The following is a 21,525-nucleotide window of genomic DNA, read 5'->3' as shown; positions in this document are numbered from 1 at the left end:
TAAATTCATATCTTTATTTTGATGGGTTAATTTTACTTACCTTCCCAAAGATTTTGGTTAAATACACTTAGCCACCATTAGTTTGAAATTTTGTCAAATACTAAGCCCTTCTCATTAGTTAATTTCACTCACTTCCTTTTTGACCCAAATTAAGAGAGGTATGTGACAAAATTTCAAACCAATGGTGATTAAGTGTATTTAACTCAAACCTTGAGGGAGGTGAGTGAAGTGAACCCTTATTTTGATTTGTTAAATCCGTTTTTTTTTTTTTTTTTTTTGTTACTAATCTATGGTTGTTAAATCATGAACTTAAGTTTTGTATAAATGTTTTACTTTTTAGGGAGTTTGAACCTTTCTGGATAATGTTGGGTGGTGCTATTTCATGTAATTAATTTGGGGACTTGAGTTTGAATGATTCTAAATGCATGTTTTAATAAAGATTTGAAAATGCTTCTGCATATTTAACTGTATCTTAGAGCATTCTCAAATATCAGTTTCTGAGGCTTTTTTACGTTTCTTTTTTCCAGTCCTGTATTATCAGTATGCTCATATATCCAGTACCTCAGTTCTTGGCTTTACATCACATAAAATGTTGTACTTTTCTTCTAGATCTGCAACTCTGCAACCCATATGATGCATTTCATCGAAGGACCATTTAAGGATTTACTTGATTCGTCGTATGAAATAAAAAAAATGTAAGCATTTCCTGCTGTTAATTTGTTCTCATTATTGTTGTAATCAGTTGCATAGTGCATCTGCCAACAGGATATGATTTTATCTCACGCCTAACTGAATTGTCAATTTTTTGCAAGTATCTGGGAAAAACCTTTATTGAGTTGAGGAAAAATCTCCATTGATGGTGACTTGATGTTAAACCATTTATTGATGGTTCTATGTATTAGAAATATCAATGGAGAGTGTGACTCCATGTCTATCTAATAACATGGTTTGTGTGCATATGTTCTTGTTCTTGTTCTTGTTGCAATGAGCTGTGCTCCTCAAGCAGCACAATAGGTTTTTATCTTGCACCTAAACATCACACCTGTTTTTCTTGTTGTGATTAGGATTATGTGCATCAAACAGTATGCTGTGAATATATACCTAAATAGACAGGCATGGTAAAATTTCTGAGGTTGGTTTGGCACCTAATGCTGTTTTTGGGATCAAGTGGACCTTGTCTTAGTACTAGGTGTATGTTTGTAACATGATACAAGAACTGCAAAGAAATTCAAAATTGCTTGTAGAATTTGAAGTGACTATCTTGCATGCATCTGGAATGGTTAGTTCATCCTTTACTTGGAAGACATAGAATATGCTTGTCTATGTTTGGTCTCAAGTACCGAGAAGAGAAAAAAAAAATTGATAAGTAAAATGATTTTTTTATGTTTAGCTACAATGAAAAATATAAAAGAAAGTAAAGAAAATTTATGTCTTTTTAAATTATTTAATCTTTTATATAGAATAGAGAAAAATAAGTTAAAATCGAGACTTCAAAACCTTTTACACTTTTTTAGTCGTTCTATTTTTCCTTTTTATTTTATCGATTTCATTCCCATATCATTCCCCAAATTTTGACGAACCAAAAATTACCTCGAAGTGTTTCACAATGGAAGCATATTTTAAAACTTCCCTCGTCGAAATATCATCTTGAAATTTTGATTCTTCCTTTCCAAGTTTCATTTTGGGCATTTGTTTTGTTTTGTTTTTGTTTTTGTGTGTTTTTTTTTTGCATTTTTGGTTTTTATTTATTTATTTCAAGCAAGCTGGTTAGCCACCTTACCTTAGAGAGCGTTTTACATTGGAGTTTTCGTTAGCTTATAAAAAAAATAAAAATGATAAAACAAACATGAGATACTAAGGGGCCATTGGGGAGGTATTTTTTAAATTGTTTTTTGTTCTTTAAAATAGAAAACACGGTATGTTTGGTTCCTATAGAGTGTGAGGGAAAATATGATGGAAAGAAAATAAAGTGGAAAAAAAAAAAGAAATAAAAGAAAAATAGAAAATAAATTTAAAATTAATAAATTATTTTTATATATTATTTTAAATTTTTTTTCTCTATTTTATTTTTTATATAAAAATTAAATAAATTAAATATATATACATATATATTATTTTAATAATTTTTTTATATTTATTTTTTTTATTATTTTTTATAATAAAACTATATTTGAAAAAATTATTTTTTTCTTTTCTTAATATTTTTCCTGACCAAACATAAGTTCAAAGAATATGTTGAACCATTATTCTATGTTTTCAAAAGTTGTCTATTTGTATTCTTGGATGATATTTTTGAAGAATAATTTAAAGATGTTTTTATGTGTTTTTTATAATGTTAATTGAATTAAAAAAAAAAAAAAAAAAAACTCATGAAGAAAAAAAAAAAACAAGAAAAAGGAAAAAAAGGAGAATAAACGCTGTCACACACAAGGTTTTTATGGTGCAGCATGAAAGGTATATTTTTGAGTCGAAGAAACTTTGATTTTTGGGAAAAATTATTTATAAAAAATTCGGTAGGAAAATCATTTTTATTCCATATTTAGATATTTTATTATTTGATGGTAAATTTATTTGATAATTTTATTTAACGATATTTTGTAATAAAAAATGAAATAAATTTATTTTTATTTCATATTATATTTTATTTTTATTTTTATGGGTGAATATTAATATTATTTACTAATTTTAATTAATAATATTTTGAAGATATTAGGAGTTATATAAAATATATAATTAAAACTAATTAGGTACTAACTGAGTTTCTGTAAAAAGGCGGAAAGCCACCCGGCCCAGCCAACGCTTCCACCCGTTTCTTCTAGGGTTTTTGCTCTTTCACTCTGCACCCGCAGAACTCTAGCTCTTTCGCCATGGGGAAGAAGAGAAGCAAGTACCACAATCCTCAACCCTTCCTCGCCGATGACGATGTGGCCTCATCCAAGAAGCGTTCCAAGCCGGCCAAGCATCACCAGGCTGAAGAAAAGGTGCTTAACACTCCACTCTCTCCTTCTCTCCCAAGGAAACGATGTAGGTTCTTTGTTGTCTCTCTTCTTACAGTTTCTTCCACATGTAATTGCAGATGATATCCTCTGGTATGAGCTCAAAAATTTTGAAAGAAGCTCTGCTTCAGCAAAAGGAGATGGAAGACGAAGCCCGGGACCAAAACCCTAATAGCTCCTTCTTCGCGGTCGAAGAAGAACCGGCCAAGGATGAAGAAGAGGATGTCGACGATTTTGCCGGATTTGACGACACTCAAAGCCATTTTGGCGGTTATGAGGTGGGTTTGATTCGTCAAATTTTCCTTTTGTTGTTGAGAAAATGGTTAGGTCGATGGCAATTTTATGGTACCTGCGTGGGTAATGATACCTTCAGAATTTGTTTTCAAATATTGTACATTATTGGAACTGGAGGTATGGTACCTCTGCTGTGTGCTAAAATTACCGGGAAAGAAAAATTATAACTTTCTGACCCATGGTAGGAAAAGTTCCAAATTCCACCCAATTGAGTTTAGTGCAAGTCTTTTGGAAACCAAGCACAAGGTAGATAATGAGATATGTTATTTTCACACATTTTCTCAGCAACCAAACAGAGTGGTATGCCGAGTTCTTTAGTTGATTTTTGTGTTTTATGAATTGTAGGAAGAGATTGATGAGGAGGACGAGAAATTACTGGAGGTTTTCCTTTCAAAGAATACTGGTCCAGAGCGAACGCTAGCAGATGTCATTGCTGAGAAAATTAAAGAAAAAGATGAACAATTTTCCTCAGGTGGATTTGGAATGAGTATTTTTTAAAAGTTACCATAATTGTCTTACTTGTTGCCTTTTCTTCGTTTTAGATAATATTGTTTAAAGTGCTTCTACTTCTGCTAATTTTGGTTAATTGTGGGTGGAAGCAGCATTTTCACTCCTAGTATGAACTTAGCACTATCACCATCTTGGAAAATAGGACTGATTTTTGTTCTCAAACACAGGAACAATGGCCTAATAGAATGTCAGAATCCATGTCTAATAAGGCATTTCCAAATACTGGTTCCAAAAACATTTTCTGAGAAGTGATATTTTAGGAAAAGGTTGAAATACTGTTGTTGACTTTTAAGAAGTATAAGGACTTGATCAATTGAAAACGATCCTAAAATAAAAATGCCATTGTTTTGTTTCTAAAAATAAAAATGTATTCAAACACCTAATGCGCTGCTATTTTCTTACTTACTGATTTGTAATTAAAGATCATGTGAACTTGTGTTTTGTACCCGTCTTGAAATAACATGATGATTATGATGGTCATTATGTTTTGCATGAAACTGAACTACTATAAGCCTTTTCAGTCTGTTGGGGACTTTATATCTGTATTGAGTTTCCACTTTAAATAATATGCTTACATCGTTACTGTTAATAACAACAAACAGTTTTTTATTTATTTTTATTTTCTGTGTTAGTATTCATTGGATCTGTTTGTTAACAGAAGTGCGACCTTTGCCGAAATTGGATACCTCTATCATTGATTTATACAAGGGGTATTTCAGCTGCCTTTTTCTCATGATTCTAATTGTTTGGGTTATGTAAATGAAAAGTTTATTAAAAGTTGGCATAAATGTAATATGCAGAGTTGGCAAACTTCTTAATAAATACACTGCGGGAAAACTTCCTAAGGCTTTCAAACATATTCCTTCAGTTCAACATTGGGAGGAGGTCCTGTACCTAACTGAACCTGAGAATTGGTCACCCAATGCAGTGTACCAAGCCACTAGGATTTTTGCTTCCAATTTGGGTGGGAAGAAGGCAGAACGGTTTTACAGGCTTGTCTTGCTCCCACGAGTCAGAGAAGATATCCAGAAGAATAAGAGATTACATTTTGCTTTATATCAAACTTTAAAGAAGTCTTTGTACAAACCTGCCGCCTTCTTCAAGGGAATATTGTTTCCATTGTGTGAGGTATGCATCCTTCAAGAAAATTTGTTTGGTACTAAATTTTTACTTGATGTTGTTTCATTCTTGTTTCCATATTTGGAGAGCTATTCTTCAAACTGCTGGCTTATGGTGTTCAATTTGGCCTCTTGTTTATATTTTTACATCCAGCTACTCTACTAAAAGTTGACGTTCTAATTTATGAGAATTACCGTTTCAATCATGCAATTTTTTTTTTTGGAAGAGTTCTTCATGTTCCTTTATTATTTAGTATGTTCTAAATGTATTGAGAAATATAAAAATGACTCCATACTAGCAAGGAAATGGTTAATTTAGGTGGTATTTGGGTACACTTTCCATTTTTTTATTTTAAACAATAGAAACTCTTATACAAAAAGCAAAAATTTACCTTGTATTCTTAAAACTCTTTTCTAAATTTTAAAATTTGGAGGGAGTGAAAAATTCACTTAAATTTCAAAAAGGGTTTTCAAATACATAAGGCACTTACCTATTTTTGCACACGAATTTCTACATTTTATATAAGGGTTTTGATTTTTAAAAACGAAAAATAGAAAATGCATCTAAACATGCACTTAGTATTATTAGAATTTTTTGTTTATTGTCTTCAATTGCTTATTTTTTATTTATATATAACATGGTTTCAAAAGTAGATGCAGCAGTCTTATTAGCGACTTTAATACAGCTAGATATAACTCAGTATTGATTATGCATAAAATTTTTGATAAAATCATCAAACCGCCATATATATTAGAGAAAGCACTAAAGCTATGAATTGGTGGAAAAAAAAAATTATTAAACAGCCATGTAATTTGAATTAGTTTTTTCAATACAGATTTCATTCAATGTTTGTAAAACAAAGGCTTATGCTTGATTTGCAGTCAGGAACATGCAACCTTAGGGAAGCTGTCATTATTGGAAGCATCATTGAAAAGGTCTCCATTCCTGCTCTACATTCAAGGTATGTGTTTGTGTGTGCATATTTGATTGGTTTGTTCTTCTGATAATGGGTGTAAACTACAGTTTGTTAGTTGAAGTGGTTTGGTATATGGGTGACAAAGGTAGCATTAACCCAAAAAGGAAGATAGATTGAAGATGCATTGAATGAAATTGGAGTCTTTTTGTGCACAAAATATGCCATATCCCATTTAATAGCATTGAGCATGTACCTTCTTATTTATTTTTATTTTTGATAGACAACAACAACATTTCTTAAAAAACCACCAAAGAGAGGGAATGCACCCTATGCATATGGGTAGTAAACACAAAACATCAAAACACAACCACCAAAGGACAAATACAAGAACAACCTACAAAAAAGCCAAGTTGACCACAAGGAAGAGTATCTAAGAAGAGGCTCTCCATTATCAATGAAGCATGGGACCACTCCAATGGGGATTTAGTGAAGAACTCCTGCAATCTTTGATCTAGAAACTCTTCTTCATTGAAAATCCTTAAGTTATACTCTTTCCACATACACCAATACAAGCAAGGAGGAGCCATGTGCTAAGCCGTCCTCCTCTTTTTATCCAACCCTTATATTTCCACAAGAGTTTGACATATCTCACTGAAGCTAGGTCACTCATTTTAGTGCAAAGACTGCTAAGAAAAATGTTCATAACACTCTTGTCTTTCTACATTGAATCAAAATATAATCGACTTCTTCATTGTCTTTACAAAGGTTGCATCTATTAACCATTGTCCATCCTCTCTTCATTAAAATATCTTTAGTCAAGATCTTCCCCTAAACAGCTTCCCATGTAAAAAAAAAAATACCATTCTTAGGGGATCTTGGAATGCACATATCTCTTTGGGTGGGAATAATATACTACCACACATAAGGAGCTTTAGTACAATTTGACATTGAAATAAACCCTCCTATCCTCTTTCTTTAAAGTATCTTCTCCTTCTTGCACTCTCATAGGATAAAGAAGATCTAGAAGTTGGGTCAACTCCTCCATCTCCCAATCTTGGAAGGACCTTCTAAATTGAACCAACCAATGGCCTCCACCTTCTCCTCCCTCCCTTAAATATGTGACTATAGCGCTCTTGGAAGAAGCTATTCACCAAAGCTTAGGGAACACATCTTTTAACCTAATCCCCTATACTCATTTGTCCCTTCAAAAGTTTGTCTGTCTACCATTTCTAATTTGGATAGCTGACCCGAAACCAAAGTCTATCCATCCTTTTCTAATACCTTTAATTAGCTTAAGGACTCCCTCATCCCCTAGTACTCCATCCTCCTCCAACTCCCTGAAATTTCCTTAGATGATCTTTGTCTAGAAGCTTTCCCACTCAAAAGCAAACCTCCACAACCATTTCCCTAGCAAGGCCTGATTAAAGACATCTAATCTTCTCAATCTCAACCCTTTGTGCCCCTATCCTTTCACACATCTGACCAGCTCACTAGATGAATCTTTCTTCTTTCCCTAATATCTCCCCTACAAGAAGTCTCTTTGAATTTTCTTCAATTTGATCCTCATTTTTCTAGGAATTGCAAAAGAGTTACATAAAGTAAATTGGGAGACTCAATAGAGTACTCGTTATAAGGAGTAGTCTTCCTCCTTTGGCAAAAAGACATTTTTTTATAATTAATATATATATATATGTAGTCTTCCTTGCTTGTTGTATGTTGGGAAAAAGTGCGATATTTTTTTTTTACATTTGCTATAATAACTCGGTTGCGAAAGATGAGAGAAATTCATGAATGTGGCTACAAGTAGAACCTAGTTTCTGACCTGGGCTGACATATTTTATTGTTATACTTCCAACATTCCCTTTCTTAAATTGGCAATCGACATGCCATGCCTGTTAGTGAGTTAAATTGATACTAGGCAATCTTCAAACAATCTATATGTCAAGTTGAACGGTCACTTGACACATTTATGTTTGTGCCCTTATTTGGTGACTACAAGTGAAACCTGGATGTGCTGGTAAACTCTTTTTCACCTTTAAAGTGAACAATTATGTCTTAGAGAAAGTTTCCTTCCACGCCAAGGATTTTCATTCTTGTTTCTGTATTCTGGTGCAAGCTAACTTTTATGTGTGCATGGCAGTTGAAGCTAACTTTTGTATTCTGGTGGATGCTAAAGATGTTTGTGTACTTCTTGATTTGTTTATCTTCTAGCTATTGAAATTTGTGTCCAAGAATTATAGTTCTAATGGATGCTGGAGATGTCTTAACACATTTTTTAAATGGATTTACAGTGTTGCATTATTGAAGCTTGCAGAGATGGAGTATTGTGGCACAACAAGGTATTCATATTATTTACCAGATATTGAAGTCATAGTTTGTCTCAGAGATGTAGACAAGTGTATCTGTATAAAGCTTTTTAGAATGGACTTTTTGGATGCCAGGTAGTCAAATGGTTCATGAATTGGCTTATGGTGAGGCTATCTGGTAACTAAAAGATTTGGCTTTAAGAAGGGGCCTATGCTTATTTTCAGTACAATTTCCTTTTTGAAAGCCAAATTTGTTCCTTATTTTCTAGGGTCATGAATTGGCTTGTGTTAGACTCCTAGTATTGTGTGGTGCTTGAAGCTTATAGATTTGGGAGTTCTCGAACTTGTCTTGGGCATGGATCACCAATTGTAATCACAGTGTAACAATGAATTATAAACCCTAATATCACATGATATAATAGTATCCATTTCCTCAATTTAAGGTGAACAATCATCAATATCTTTCCAAGGGATGCCCCACCATTGGGATAGGGTTCTGATGGGAAATAATTGCCCACAACACTGGTTCTTGTCAAAGAACTTTGCTTAGAATATGTTTGGCACTCATCCCTTCGTATTTATTCTGTTCAACATGATGACCCACCTATAATCCTTTGGCATCATGCACTGGCTTTAGATATATCATTTTGCTTTAGATGACAAATTGTCAAGATGTGTGGCACCCATCTGTCACAAGCACAATAAAATTTTTTAGTTCCAAGAACACAGACACATATATTTGCTATGAGACAATAAATTGTTAGGCCACCTGTAACAGTCATGATAAAATTTGACTGAGAATTTTGTATGTTCTGTTGCAGCTATTTCATAAAGATTCTCCTTGACAAGAAGTATGCTCTGCCATATCGTGCTGTTGATGCTGTTGCAGCTCATTTTATAAGATTTATTGAGGATACAAGGATAATGCCTGTGATTTGGCACCAGTCACTTCTTACATTTGTTCAGAGGTTAGTATTTCTTCCAGAAGTTCTGTTTCTTGCCCAACACAAGGTTATGAAGGCTTAACGTTTATCATAATAAAATTCTTCATAGAAAGCCTTTCTATAGATTTCTTTAATAGAAATGCACTCTGGTTTGCATATTTTAGTGTCCATCTATCTCGTCTCTATGTGGCTTTCTTCTTTAAGACATGTGCACGTACTTTAGGGATGTCATTTATACAAACAATGTGGCTTCCCCCTATGGAAATAGAAATTGAAGAAAGTTAAAAGTGTTGCTCTACAGGAAGTCACCATCATTGTATGAGTCCTCTAGGTTTGAATTTTGTGTTTGTTTTCATGTGAAGAATCACATACAAACAATGTGGAATTTAATCATTTAAAAGCACTAATTTTGCTGTTATATCAGCTAGTTCATCCACCAGTAATCCCTGTTTATCATCAACGATGTGACCACCTTCAGCCCACCACATCTACCACATCACCTTCTTCTTCTCTATTTTCCTTTGATCTCTCCATCTCATGCTTCATTTTTTTTCCTGTTCAATGTACTTCTGTAGACCAAGCATGTTCTAACCTAATACGTTCTTATCCTATTTTGTTGGCTAATATGCAACGAAAAGGTACTTTTCTTTATATATCTTATGGTATTTCAATCTATTTATGCTTTTCTGAGCATGAATCATTGCATTAAAATAATGTGCACCAGTCTGTTTGCTCATGTATACTTGTCCTATATGATATTCCTTACAGGTACAAAAATCAACTGAGGAAAGAGGATAAAGATTCCCTTAAAACTTTAATTGAAAATCAAAGACACAAACTAGTAAGAGCATTGCCTCTCTTATATTGCTGCTGCTGCTTCTTTTTCTTCTTAGCATTCTTCTTTTTCCCAAATTTCTTGCAAAATTGTTTGATTGCATTCCTATCTAAATGTAGGTTACTCCTGAGATTAGCAGAGAGTTAAACAATAGCAGGAATCGTGGTGAGAAGGAAGATGATCTTATGTTAATCTATATCCTTTGATTAATATTTTCTCTGTTGATCTTTGTTTCAAGTTTAATCATTTTTCATGAAATTTTGTCAATCTTAATATCTAATATTTAAGTTTAGGGTTTAGATCAAATTAATTTATGATCATGTTGTTTTCCATGTTCCAATATAGAAAAGCAACTATTCAGGACAGACAATGATGTCGTAAATCTTTTAAGTTTGAAGTTTGAATCCAACCTACAAATTTCAAGGCATATGTGTTCAACTGGAGTGGCAAATTCTTCAGTTGTGTTAAAATATTAGAAAAATAGAAGTGTTCTATATCTCCCCTACATATAGAATATTAAATGAGGCTTGCCAGATTGTAACCACCGCAAGAGGTGTTGAGAACTTTTGTAGAGAAGGTAGAAACCCTTAATTAAAACAAAAAGAGAAAAACAAAAGAAGAGAGTAGCCTATCTGTGTTGTTTTCTTCAAATGCCCATTCTGTATGAAAGTCTAGTATCTATTAGATATAAAGGACCAGTAGTTTAAATTGTTGCTCCCTGATAAACTCAGGCCAAAGCCTAGTAGTCCACTATAGTTTCATAATTTTGTATCAGGTTACGATATTACAAGTTTGTGTGTGATGTGTTTCTTATTTCATACAAGCTATTAGTCCTGAAGTTACAGAAACTTGCATTGGATGGACCTACATCTTTCATTTTACTCCTCTCTTCCCCTTGGCTTCAACAAACAGATGCATTTATTTCCTTAACTTCTCATTACCATCTCCTATTTCTGTGATCAATAAAACAATAGAAGAAGACAGGTTTGATATTCCAGATGTTCCAATGGAGGAGGACTAAATGTTCATTTTCAGTGACTTTCTCATAATTTTTTTTTTTTTGGTGAGATTCTGCTTCCCCCGATATTATTTTCTTTTTCTTGTTCTTAGTTTTATTGTTAAGAATTGAATATTATAATTCCGACAAAGATTTCAAAGCATGAGTGTTTCTTATGGGTCTCCTCCCAGCTGCAAGTTGCTGGATACAAAAACTGTCTTTCTGCACACCGGCATATGGTTGATTTAAGTTGTTTGGGAAATTAATGGAATGTTACGTTTGTATTGCAGGTTCTTGGGAGTCAAAGTGCAACATCCCTCCTATGGTTATCTGTTTGAGAGGTTTACAGCATCTAGTTTGGTCATTTAATTATTGCTGATTAGAGCTTTATTTATAAAAATTATATCAATTTTTTTTCTTTTGATACCTGATTTGTATCACAGAATTGAAGTTTGTGTTTGGAGGTTTTGGAATGGAAATTTTGATGAAAGAAATTGTTTTTGGCTTAGGTAGACAGGTTCTGGGTTCTATTGTGTCAAATCTAAACATTATTTTTTTGTTTGGGCATTATGGATTAGTAGGATGTGATCCCAAATCCATGACTTACCATTTACACAACAAAGGAAAGTGGAACATCCATGGGTGCTCTTACACAGGATCCAAATTCGAAAGAACTGCAGACTGCAACACATGTGCTTAGGTAAACCCATGACCATCCATGGGTGCTCTTTGCTGCATTAGTCAGTCTGGTCTTCAGAACCAAATCCACTTTCGTCAGGTAGATACTTCTGTCCTTGCATGAGTGGCTTACTCATCTCGTCTTGTACACTGTTTTCACCTCTCTCCGCATCCTGCTTGGTGTTGATATCTCCCACTTAGAATCCAAGTGGAAGCAGATATGTGAGGATCTTGAATGTGGGTTTCTGGGTTGGAGATTCCTGATGTTGCAAGGGGAGATTCATTTGTAGAGGTTCTAGCTGGGCCTCAGTTGGATTTGTCAAAGAGAATCCGAGCAATTTGTGAAGGGAAAAATCGAGAAGGTATTGTGGGTAAATTATGGCCTAATGTTGGATACATTAAGTGTGTTTGTTCTTCTTCCATTTGGTATGTACGAAATGGGTGTTGTTGCTCACGAATCTGTTGGTTTTTCTGGTGGTGAGGTGGTTGTGAGTCTTTACCACGTAGAAGCAACCATAGGCTTTTTTTTTTTTCTTCTATTTTTTTTTTCTTTCTATTTACTTCGCCTTGAATTTTTTTTTTTCAAAATTTATATGAATCAAACATACCCTAAAAAAACCCTAACCTCCAAACCAGCATAATCCTATTTGGGAACGGGAGAGTTTCTAGTAATTCTTAAAAATGGTTTGATGGAATTCTTGGGTATGAACCCTACACTTCAACAAGATTTATTCATGTTTTGAAGTTGAGAGATTTTATTTATATTTTTTTTTCTGCGAGAAGCAATTTTTATTAAAAAAAAAAAAAAATGTTGGCTTGAGTCATCATTCAAGGGTGAAAGACCCTTTGACGGAGAAAACTTCCTTGATTTGGTCCAATAAAAAATCTTAATTCCCTTGTTTGATTTAGAAAATAGGAAGAAAAATCAAATTTAACAAGGGTTAAGAGCTTCTATATTTTTTCATTCGTCATTTTCCATATAAAACGATAAATATTAAAAAATGAAGAAAAATTTATTAGACTTAAAGGTTATGTTTGGTTCATAAAAAGTATTAATAAAATTAAAAAATAACAATTTTTTATATTTGATTTATCATAAATAAAAAATATAAAAGAAAATTAAATATAATTTCTATATTTTAAAATTACTTAATTTTATATATAAAAAAAAATGTAAATTAGTTTTTTTTTTTTAAATGTAAAAATAATTCATTAACTTTAATTTTTTTATTTTTTTATTTTTTTTTTTGCCTTTTATTTTTCTGCAGTATTTTCTTTCCTCGAAATTTATGAAAACCAACCAAGCAAAAGATGAATTTCTACAAATGATGACAAGATCTTGGAACTAACTCAGATACCTGTGGGTACGAATCAGCTGCCATATTTCAAGAAGTTGAATGAAAGTTTCCAAAGTACAAATGACAATTATGAGAAACAATTAGTGGTCGTCTCCATCCTTTTTTTTCCTCATGCATTAATGGTAGCCTGGATTTGTTCCAGAGTTCTCCCCTTTGTTTCAGGCACCACCTTGACCACAAATACAATGGCTAGTGCATTAATCACACCATAAATAATGAAGGTACCTGAAAACCAAATAAACAAGGTTAAGCCCACAACTCTGATGATTTTTTAAGTCATTATAACGTTCTATTCCATCCAATACTTTGGAGTTGAATTTGGCTTTCAGTTGTCTGCTATTGCTAAAGTAGACCTTTGAGGCTTTAAAACAAGATTTATAGGATCACTCAATCAAACCAACACTTCAAATAGAGTCTCATATTAGGGTTGGGGATTGGCTCACGGGATTATAGGGTCACTTAGACAAATAAACACCACTTGTAGCCTACGTACATAGTGCTACGGACTTCTTCTTCAAGTGGGACCACATACACTCCCAAGCGTTTAAGTTATGGGGTGGTAATCAGCCGACATGGGACATTAGACTTTCGTCTCTCCTACGTCAGACAGCCCTACTCTCATGTCAACGAGCACAAAGTGATCTAGGCCCTGATTCTAATACCAAATGATGTGATACCACTTACACTCTCAAAAGCCTAAGCTAATGGAAGGTAGATGTAGCTCTTGCTCTACATATAAAGCCCAACCAACATTGGTAGTCAGCTGATGTGAGACATTAGACACTTCCCAATGTGGGATATCACATTACTATAGGTTAAAAATGGAAATCGTTACTTCTGTTTACCATATGAACTCCAGGACATAAGATAGTTGAAAGTGTAGGAAATTGCCCATGCACCAAACCAGTTCATTAGTGTAGCCAGGCTTCCAGCCACTCCTTTAATATTTATAGGGAATATCTGCAACAAAAGGGAAATTTCAGATTGGCGTCACTATCAAATTGTAGATGGGGATGATTACTTTTGCAAATTCTGATTACCTCGGACATGACAACCCAAGGAACTGCTCCCATTCCTACTGAGAAGGATCCTATGTACAGCTGAGCTCAAAGAACAATAGTCAAATATCATCAGAGAAAATTGGCAAATCATCTTAGCAAAAGTTTAGTTTCAAGAACTCATCTCATAAAACCAATGATATTACCAGGATGCCAGTGACAGCAAGTGCAGGAGCTGCCTTTAGTGCCAATTCATGACTCTGGTTCACAAAATCAACTACAGAGTTAAAACTGGAGAATTCCAAAAAGGGAAAACTTTACAGTTGATAGTTTGGCACTTACCTTGAAATAGAAGGAAAGCCCTGCTAGTACACAGCTTAGGACCAATCCTGATGCAGAAACCTATAAAATGAAGAAAATAAATATTGTTATAGATCAAGAAAGATTTATGGAGTAGTAAATTTTCAGAGCCAAAGGTGTTTTGTATTAGCATCTACCAATAAAAGAGGTTTTCTTCCAGCTCTATCAATCAGGGCTGCACCCATTGCAGTCACTATGACCTAAAAAACACAAAATCTTCAGCGATTCATTCGGGAAAAACATATCTAGTGTTCCAAGGGAATGACAGTTCAAACCTGAAGAATAGCGTAGGTTATAGTTCCAACACTGGAAGAAAATCCTGAAATTTACAAAGATACAAATGTTAGAGGTATTGGTTACAGATTAAGCTACATTTTGTGAAGAAAAATCTTGAGTGAGTTATTTGATTTGCACTCTGGAAGATGCAAAAAATAAGGGTATAGTGAAGTTATGAAGACAGTGAAAGCTTTAGCCAAACGAATAGCTTTATTTAATCATATGCAAAATGGAGAGCATGATTGGTGCATAAGGCTGAGATTTTCTTTCTTTCCCATTATTGTCTTCCAAGGGGCTTCTCACCAGGTCATTTGCATCCCTTTCTGGTTAGAATAATCTTCTACAAGTTTTTTTAACTACCTGCTGACTCAAAAATATTGCTCACGTAGAAGCAGATTCCATTGATTCCCCCAAATTGCTGAAAGAACATCAAGCCAACTCCTATCTGATCACCAAAAAAAAGGAAAAGATGTAAACACTACGAAGTGAAAAAATATTTTTTAATGAAATCAATGGGAAACCAGAAAGAGATGAATCTAATTGTAAGTTGAGTTTGGAAAGAGAACAGTTACAATGACTGAAGGCAAGTATCTTCTTTGAAACAAATCCAGAATTTTGGCTTTTGGGAGCTGTTGCAGAGTTTCTATATAATCCTGTAAGCAATGACATAACTCCTCAGAACATGCATCATATTTTGAATCCTCTAATTCATTGTCAATCTGGACTCTGGGCTTAGAGTCTGCAAACATGAACCTGGATTTCAGCTGCCTCAAGAGATATATCAGCATCCTTGCCACGAAGTCTCTGCAGTGCAGCTTCAAATTCTTTTTCACGTCCTGTTTTTGCCTACATTTATGATGAGCACTCCCTCTGTTATTACTACAATAATACAAAGGAAATTTCACCATCCATCATTATTTCTTACCAGCCATCTAGGAGATTCTGGAATGAGAAAGAGACCGAAAAGCACAACAGCACATGGGACTAGTCCTGCAAATACATTGCAAGTGAACTTCTTGTCATAGCTTCTTCCAATGTATTGTCCTCTAATTTAGATTTTAATTTTTTTTGGTCGATGCCTTGTCTGAAGTCTCTGATAAATAGAATAATACACAACCAGGTTGAGCACAGATATTTCACCTGTTAGTGCTAAAACCCTCCATGTTAGTACCGTCCCTATTATGAAGGCAACAGACACTCCAGTACAGATCATGAGCTGCAGGATAAGATGGATAGTTGAATCTGACTCTCATGTATATCCTTTCTGATTAAAGTGATATATGCAATCGTGCTTGTTTAGGCATACTCAAGAAAACAGATACCATCTCTCAAAAATGTGTTTCAAGCTTCCCATAATATCATTCCAGGTGAGAGATAGAAATATCATAATGTAAGGCGTTTATCCTATTGTTTCATTTAAGAAATCTTACCTGATTTAAAGTTGTCAACGCCCCTCGAAGATTCTTTGGTGCAATCTCAGCTATAAACACAGGTACCTTCTCATCCATTTAATATTAGTGCCAACTCATCAGCAAAATGTATTGGAACACTCATAGTCAAGAGTACAGTGTTAAGAAGAGAAGAAAAACTCACCACATAGGAAAAGACTCCCATTCCATATCCTGTTGCCAATCTTCCAATGTCCAGAGCCAGAGCACCCTTCAATAATCACCAAGATGTTGAGAAATATTAGGTTCCATTTCTGGGTGTTATCATTTTTGTCATTGTGGAACTAAAAGAAGTGATAAATTTCAAGAATAAATACAAACCTCAGCAAAGTAAATAGCAAGCCACCCTGCAGCACAGAAAGCAGATGATACTCTCATTGCCTGCTTAAATTCCAGAATGTAGACACTGTTAAAGAGGTGAATTTCCACCCAAAAAATGAGACTAATAACAATAAGGAGAAATGAAATATCAAATTATAGAGAGTATGGTTGATCCAAGTAGATTCATCAGAAAATCTCCCTCTGCTTACCCCTTTCCTACCAATGAAGTCAGCAATAGGTCCACTTGTGATTGCCCCAATCATTGCACCAAAAGTCAATATGGACCCAAACACTGAGTACTGCACAGAGAGAGAAGAGTGAACACAACAGTTTGGAGCTAATTTAGTTTATGAAATGCAGGATTTACCATCCTAGAAGCATTGGAAGAAACTCTACTACATTTGTCACGAATTATGTGATTTCTTCAATTAGACCTTCACAAACCAATTTTTCCTAACTTACTATCTATCAATGATAGACACCATGAGCATCTAAGACAAATCAATCCTTGGTCATTTGGGAAATCATCTTATCTGTTGCCAAAATATATCAATCTGGATTCTGACAAACTAGTATCTGCTTTAACATGCTTCATCTTTCATTTGGAGTCATCTCTGATAGCTTTCCTCTGAACTATTCTAAAAATCTATTTGAAGCTTATCTGAGTTGCTGTCTTCATGAATGACTTGACAACATACTCCCAGATAAACCCCAATCAACAGTTTGCAGAGGAACAAAGATGTCCCATTTTCTGGTTATGAAATTCGATATTTGGAAAATACAGTCAAGATGCTAAACTTGGAACTACTGAAGTAAGATGATAAATATTTAACATACCTCTCCTAGTGAGAGATCAAGATCTTCTCTGATAGCCGTTTGAGTAGGAGATGAATAACCTGCCTGATCACCAACAAATTGTTACACAACCCTGAAAACAATTATACACTTGCTTGGCAGTAGTACTCCAATGAAATCAAGTTTCTTTTGGAAACTTAATTGGTTCTTGATTTGCAAATTCAAAGAAATAAATATATGGTAATAGAGTATAACTAAATGCCCAGCACTTACACAGGATCCAAATTCGAAAGAACCACAGACTGCAACAAATGTGCTAAGGTAAACCATCCATAGGTGCTCTTTGCTGCTTTGGTCAGTCTGGTCTTCGGAACCAGATCCACCTGCATCAGGTAGATTCTTCTGTCCTTGCATGAGTGGCTTCCTTATCTCTTCTTGTGTGCTGTCTTCACCTTTCTCGACATCTTGCTTGATGTTCATATCTCCCATCTTTTATGCTAAGAACACTCAGAAAGAAAAAACTAAACAGGAAATTACGTGCAGAAAGGAAGCAAAAGAGATTGTTTCCCCTTCTGAAAGAATGGATGAAACTTTATACTACTAAGGAAGATAGTTTTAAAAGAAAACAACTTCCCAAACTTTCAAAAACTGGTTTTCCTATTCTCTTTTCTATCGGTGTCTTCACAGTTTTAGATTCTACTAAAATGACCAACTAGGTAACTTATATGCAAGTTTTTTTTTTTTTCTTCGTTTTAATTTTAGAGTAATAAGACAGCAATGAAGTTGATTTGAAAGATGAAAGCATTGTCGTGGCATGATAATGGAAATAACCAAAAGGACGAAAACTGTTATTCAAAACAATCAATTATGATGTGGAAAAAAAGCCTTGTTGGTGTTTTTTACTTCCACAATTGACTTGTTATGACTGGCTATGCTTCAGAGTTATCTATGCAAGTGGCTGCCTTGAGGACAATTTCTCCATTCATTTATCTGCACTTTCCTGCAAGGTATCACTCCTCAATAAACAACTATATTATTGCTAGCTAGATAACTGGATCAAAAGTGAAAACTTTGCAAATTCTTATAATTCTATTCAGATGTTGTTGCATCTTTTATGCTTAAATTTTTTATTTTACATGAAAAAAGACGAGTAAAAAGATGAATCCACCAAAGAACCCTATTTTAATAGTATTGTTCGGTACGGGAGATAGTAGAGAAAGTGGTCCCATGGGTATTCCCTCCACTGGGGAATTGGATTTATCTCCAAGCTTCAATTCAAAGACATATTTTCATAAGGAAGTCAGCAGTCGCCCTCATGGCCCATTGCGAGGGTAGGCATCTTTCGCATTCTCATTTCTCTTTGGGGGGCCTCTACATATGTATAATTGTTTGGCTAACTCGTAAAGGCAGGACCTATTTTCTTGTCCTACATATCCTGAATAGTATGTCCTCATAATAGTCCATAACTAAAAGTGACTTTGCTATAAGGTGGAGGAGGAGATTTATGGGTGGCATAGTCTTCATTTCCTTCAAGAATTACAAGCCTGAAACTACCATTATTCAACTACCTTGAGGGTTCAACTTTGAGAGGAAGTTTGAGGCTTTGAGCTCTTCTTTGATTTCCTTCATGAAGGTCTCTATCTATACTTGTAACATCTTCACTGTCAAATCAGTTTGAATATGCCCACATGGGAAATCAGTTTGAGGAGGTACACAAGAGGGTTGATTGGACAGTACCAAGTTCAAATCAGTTCAATAGTATGTAGGACACTACGTCGCAGTACCCATTTGACACAGAACTGCAAGACCCCATGTTGTGATCATTAATTCAACAAAATCAAACCCTAGTTTGTGATCATTAATTCAAAAGCAGAGCACAGATCAAATCCTTGGTTTCTTATGTAGCCCACAATTAACTTTGTTCTAATCATTTTCTAATTTGAATTTCCAAACAAATTAAGGAATTCAATTCTCTACCAACACATCTGTCAGGTGGAGCCCCCATTGATGGTTCATTGTCTAATGAACTTTTCTTTTCCTCTGTACTTCAAAACCAAGGGGGTGAAGACATTTTAGGTAGCAGGAAAGCCGGTATGTCACTGATACTTTGAAATCAGGGCGAATAATAGAGTTGGCAGAGTTGTGTTATCACACAACTCAAGTTTGAAACGTATCGACCAGTAGAAATGAGACCCTGGTGGTCCTCATCCCCTTTCATGTGACTCAGATTTTGTTTTATTTAGCCATTTTTATAAGACTATAATGACAACCATAGCGTTCATAAAAGACTACTCTAAATTCTAACACAAAAAACAAAAAACCATAGAGAATGGTGCCAGATCAAGCCCTAGGATCTTGCACGTTGCTGAAATGCTTGATTCTGCAGAGATCCCGTTTTTGGGATCAGATTCGGCTTAATTTTCATATATTTTATGAAAAAAGGTTGCAGTATTCATGGCAAAAATAAAATAAAATTACAGTTTTATTATTTTGTCTTTATGCATACTAATCAACTGTCCAATACAAACAATCAACAATGGACCCGGATTGGATCTAGAAAAAAAAACAGAACAAAACCATCAGAACAGGAAAATTATTTAAAAAAAAAAAAAAATCTGACCTGATGAACAGGAGATACCGTCCAATCAATCACTTGTCTCTGCAACTCACCAGCAAATTTCATGTTTACGTCTTTCTCTATCTCCAGAAATCGTAGCTTTACAATTCACTACACTCGGCGAAAGTTCGCAGATCTTATGTGAGATCTTTAGAGTTAGAAGTTGAAAGTTATGTGATTCTTATCTACAAGACTACAACATTCTCGAATCCACGACAGATTTCTACAAAAATGTGAAACAAATTGATGATTATTTATGAATAATACCATTTTCCATCCATGAAATTTATTGCTTTGTTTTTTTTTAAGGGAATTTTTCATATAATCCTTCTCTCTCTCTATTTCCGTCCATGTAACCAAAAACGGAAGCGCAGACCAGGCGTCCAGTTTGGCCGCCGAGAAAATGAGAGAAAGAAAATGAAACCTAAAGTTTGAGCCTGGGAAAACCATTAATTTTCTCGGGAAATTTTGTTTTCACGGAAAGGAGAACAAAAGATTTGGCATAGGCGATGAAGGCAGGGAGTACGGAAAGGCCAAAAAAAAGAGAGAAACGACGTCGTTTGAACATTAGAGACGAAGAGACGGAGAAAACCATACGACGTCGTTTCAGTGCCAAAGAGCAAGGAATAGAGAAAGGGTGACCATATTTGAATTTGGATAAATGTAGGTCTGAAATCCGATGAGATTCCGGTGATTTTCATACCGTTTTGACGCCATTTTTGGAGCTTTGACCCAAAATAGTGCTTTTTAAAAAAAAATTCCAAAAAATAAAGTTGTTTTAAAAATAATGTCCGATCTAATGCGTCTGTGCCACATAAGCTGCCACGTCATAAAACCGTAGTTGGTGACTACGGTTTTATTTTTCTAAAGTGGTTAGAAACCGTAGTTACCAATCACGGTTTTAACTTTAAGTTTAAAACCGAAATTGGTGACTTTTGACTTTTTTTCACCAACTGCGGTTTTAAACTTAAAGTTAAAACCGTGATTGGTAACTACGGTTTCTAACCACTTTAGAAAAATAAAACCGTAGTCACCAACTACGGTTTTATGACGTGGCAGCTTATGTGGCACAGACACATTAGATCGGACATTATTTTCAAAACAACTTTATTTTTTGGAATTTTTTTTTTAAAAGCACTATTTTGGGTCAAAGCTCCCATTTTTGGCATCGTACAAGAAGAAGAGGACAAATTCCTAATTGCAAGAGAACAGGGAAAACAGACAAAAACAAGCTCCAAGCTCCCTCATCACCTCACTGTCCATAGTTTAGATATTTTTAGAAGTCCAATAATGTGTCCTTCATCCTTCCCATTTGGGTTTTGGCCCACTTGATTTCATAAAAATCTCCTTCAATATTTGCTTTGGAAGCCCTTGCTCATTATTAGTGTGCCCAAATGCCCATCTGCTCTGACAGGGACTACCTTGCAAATTAATCTTCTAATTCACGTATGTCTCCTCAATGAAATTTATTTTAATATAGAAATTATTGACAAATATATAAAATTTTTAATTAGTATATATTTCTTTTTATAAAAAAAAATTATATAAAATATTTCTTTGTTGTGTAAAAATAGTAATGTATGTAATATTTTCTTATTGTAAAAAAAATAATCTAATATAATATTAATTTTTGTTATAAATAAAAATAAATATTATAAATATTGGGGAACTTGTATCTCCAGTTCAGTATCTCATCTGCTTCCTCAACACACAATGACATGATATTTGACATCTAAAAGAGAAAAAGAAAAAGGCTC

General features: G+C 34.4%; 2 protein-coding genes across 5 annotated transcripts; one reads left to right on the top strand and one right to left on the bottom strand.

The window, feature by feature from the left end:
• Positions 1-2,772: 2,772 nt before the first annotated feature.
• Positions 2,773-11,484, top strand: LOC117918397 (bystin-like). Of its 2 annotated transcripts, none has more exons than XM_034835027.1 (12): positions 2,773-2,981; positions 3,077-3,274; positions 3,636-3,762; positions 4,459-4,510; positions 4,601-4,928; positions 5,801-5,880; positions 8,127-8,174; positions 8,963-9,109; positions 9,854-9,926; positions 10,040-10,115; positions 10,862-10,979; positions 11,207-11,484. In XM_034835027.1, exons 1-11 carry the CDS (start codon positions 2,868-2,870, stop codon positions 10,939-10,941), a joined length of 1,323 nt encoding a protein of 440 aa, XP_034690918.1. In that variant the 5' UTR covers positions 2,773-2,867; the 3' UTR covers positions 10,942-10,979; positions 11,207-11,484. The 2 variants fall into 2 exon arrangements, with proteins under 2 accessions (XP_034690918.1, XP_034690917.1); XM_034835026.1 differs by having other exon boundaries at positions 10,862-10,983; positions 11,208-11,484.
• Positions 11,485-12,915: 1,431 nt separating this feature from the next.
• On the bottom strand, positions 12,916-20,186 carry LOC117918998 (sugar transporter ERD6-like 7). Of its 3 annotated transcripts, XM_034836004.1 has the most exons (19): positions 19,772-20,186; positions 17,425-18,151; positions 17,194-17,256; positions 16,566-16,655; positions 16,357-16,416; positions 16,181-16,246; positions 16,018-16,083; positions 15,728-15,803; positions 15,513-15,577; positions 15,341-15,433; positions 15,160-15,240; positions 14,948-15,032; positions 14,587-14,630; positions 14,449-14,511; positions 14,294-14,353; positions 14,158-14,211; positions 13,994-14,053; positions 13,799-13,913; positions 12,916-13,178 (listed from the first exon to the last, which is right to left on the bottom strand). In XM_034836004.1, the coding sequence occupies exons 2-19, from the start codon at positions 17,638-17,640 to the stop codon at positions 13,063-13,065; spliced, it is 1,473 nt and encodes a 490-aa protein (XP_034691895.1). In that variant the 5' UTR covers positions 17,641-18,151; positions 19,772-20,186; the 3' UTR covers positions 12,916-13,062. The 3 variants fall into 3 exon arrangements, with proteins under 3 accessions (XP_034691895.1, XP_034691896.1, XP_034691897.1); XM_034836005.1 differs by lacking the exon at positions 19,772-20,186 and having other exon boundaries at positions 17,425-19,576; XM_034836006.1 differs by lacking the exon at positions 19,772-20,186 and having other exon boundaries at positions 17,194-17,252; positions 17,425-17,514.
• Positions 20,187-21,525: the final 1,339 nt, after the last annotated feature.

This window comes from Vitis riparia, chromosome 7 (assembly GCF_004353265.1).
Source record: "Vitis riparia cultivar Riparia Gloire de Montpellier isolate 1030 chromosome 7, EGFV_Vit.rip_1.0, whole genome shotgun sequence".
Classification (NCBI taxonomy): Eukaryota; Viridiplantae; Streptophyta; class Magnoliopsida; order Vitales; family Vitaceae; genus Vitis; species Vitis riparia.
This window is presented reverse-complemented; position numbering and strand designations above follow the sequence as displayed.

Excerpts from the sequence above, each read along its gene's own strand:
- LOC117918998 (XM_034836004.1), bottom strand. The coding sequence starts at position 17,640 with ATGGGAGATATGAACATCAAGCAAGATGTCGAGAAAGGTGAAGACAGC. Across the intron at positions 17,257-17,424 it reads CTTTCGAATTTGGATCCTGT|GCAGGTTATTCATCTCCTAC; the intron begins GTAAGTGCTGGG and ends GTTGGTGATCAG. Across the intron at positions 16,247-16,356 it reads TTGCTATTTACTTTGCTGAG|GGTGCTCTGGCTCTGGACAT; the intron begins GTTTGTATTTAT and ends TGATTATTGAAG.
- LOC117918397 (XM_034835027.1), top strand. The coding sequence starts at position 2,868 with ATGGGGAAGAAGAGAAGCAAGTACCACAATCCTCAACCCTTCCTCGCC. Across the intron at positions 4,929-5,800 it reads TATTGTTTCCATTGTGTGAG|TCAGGAACATGCAACCTTAG; the intron begins GTATGCATCCTT and ends CTTGATTTGCAG. Across the intron at positions 9,110-9,853 it reads CTTCTTACATTTGTTCAGAG|GTACAAAAATCAACTGAGGA; the intron begins GTTAGTATTTCT and ends TATTCCTTACAG.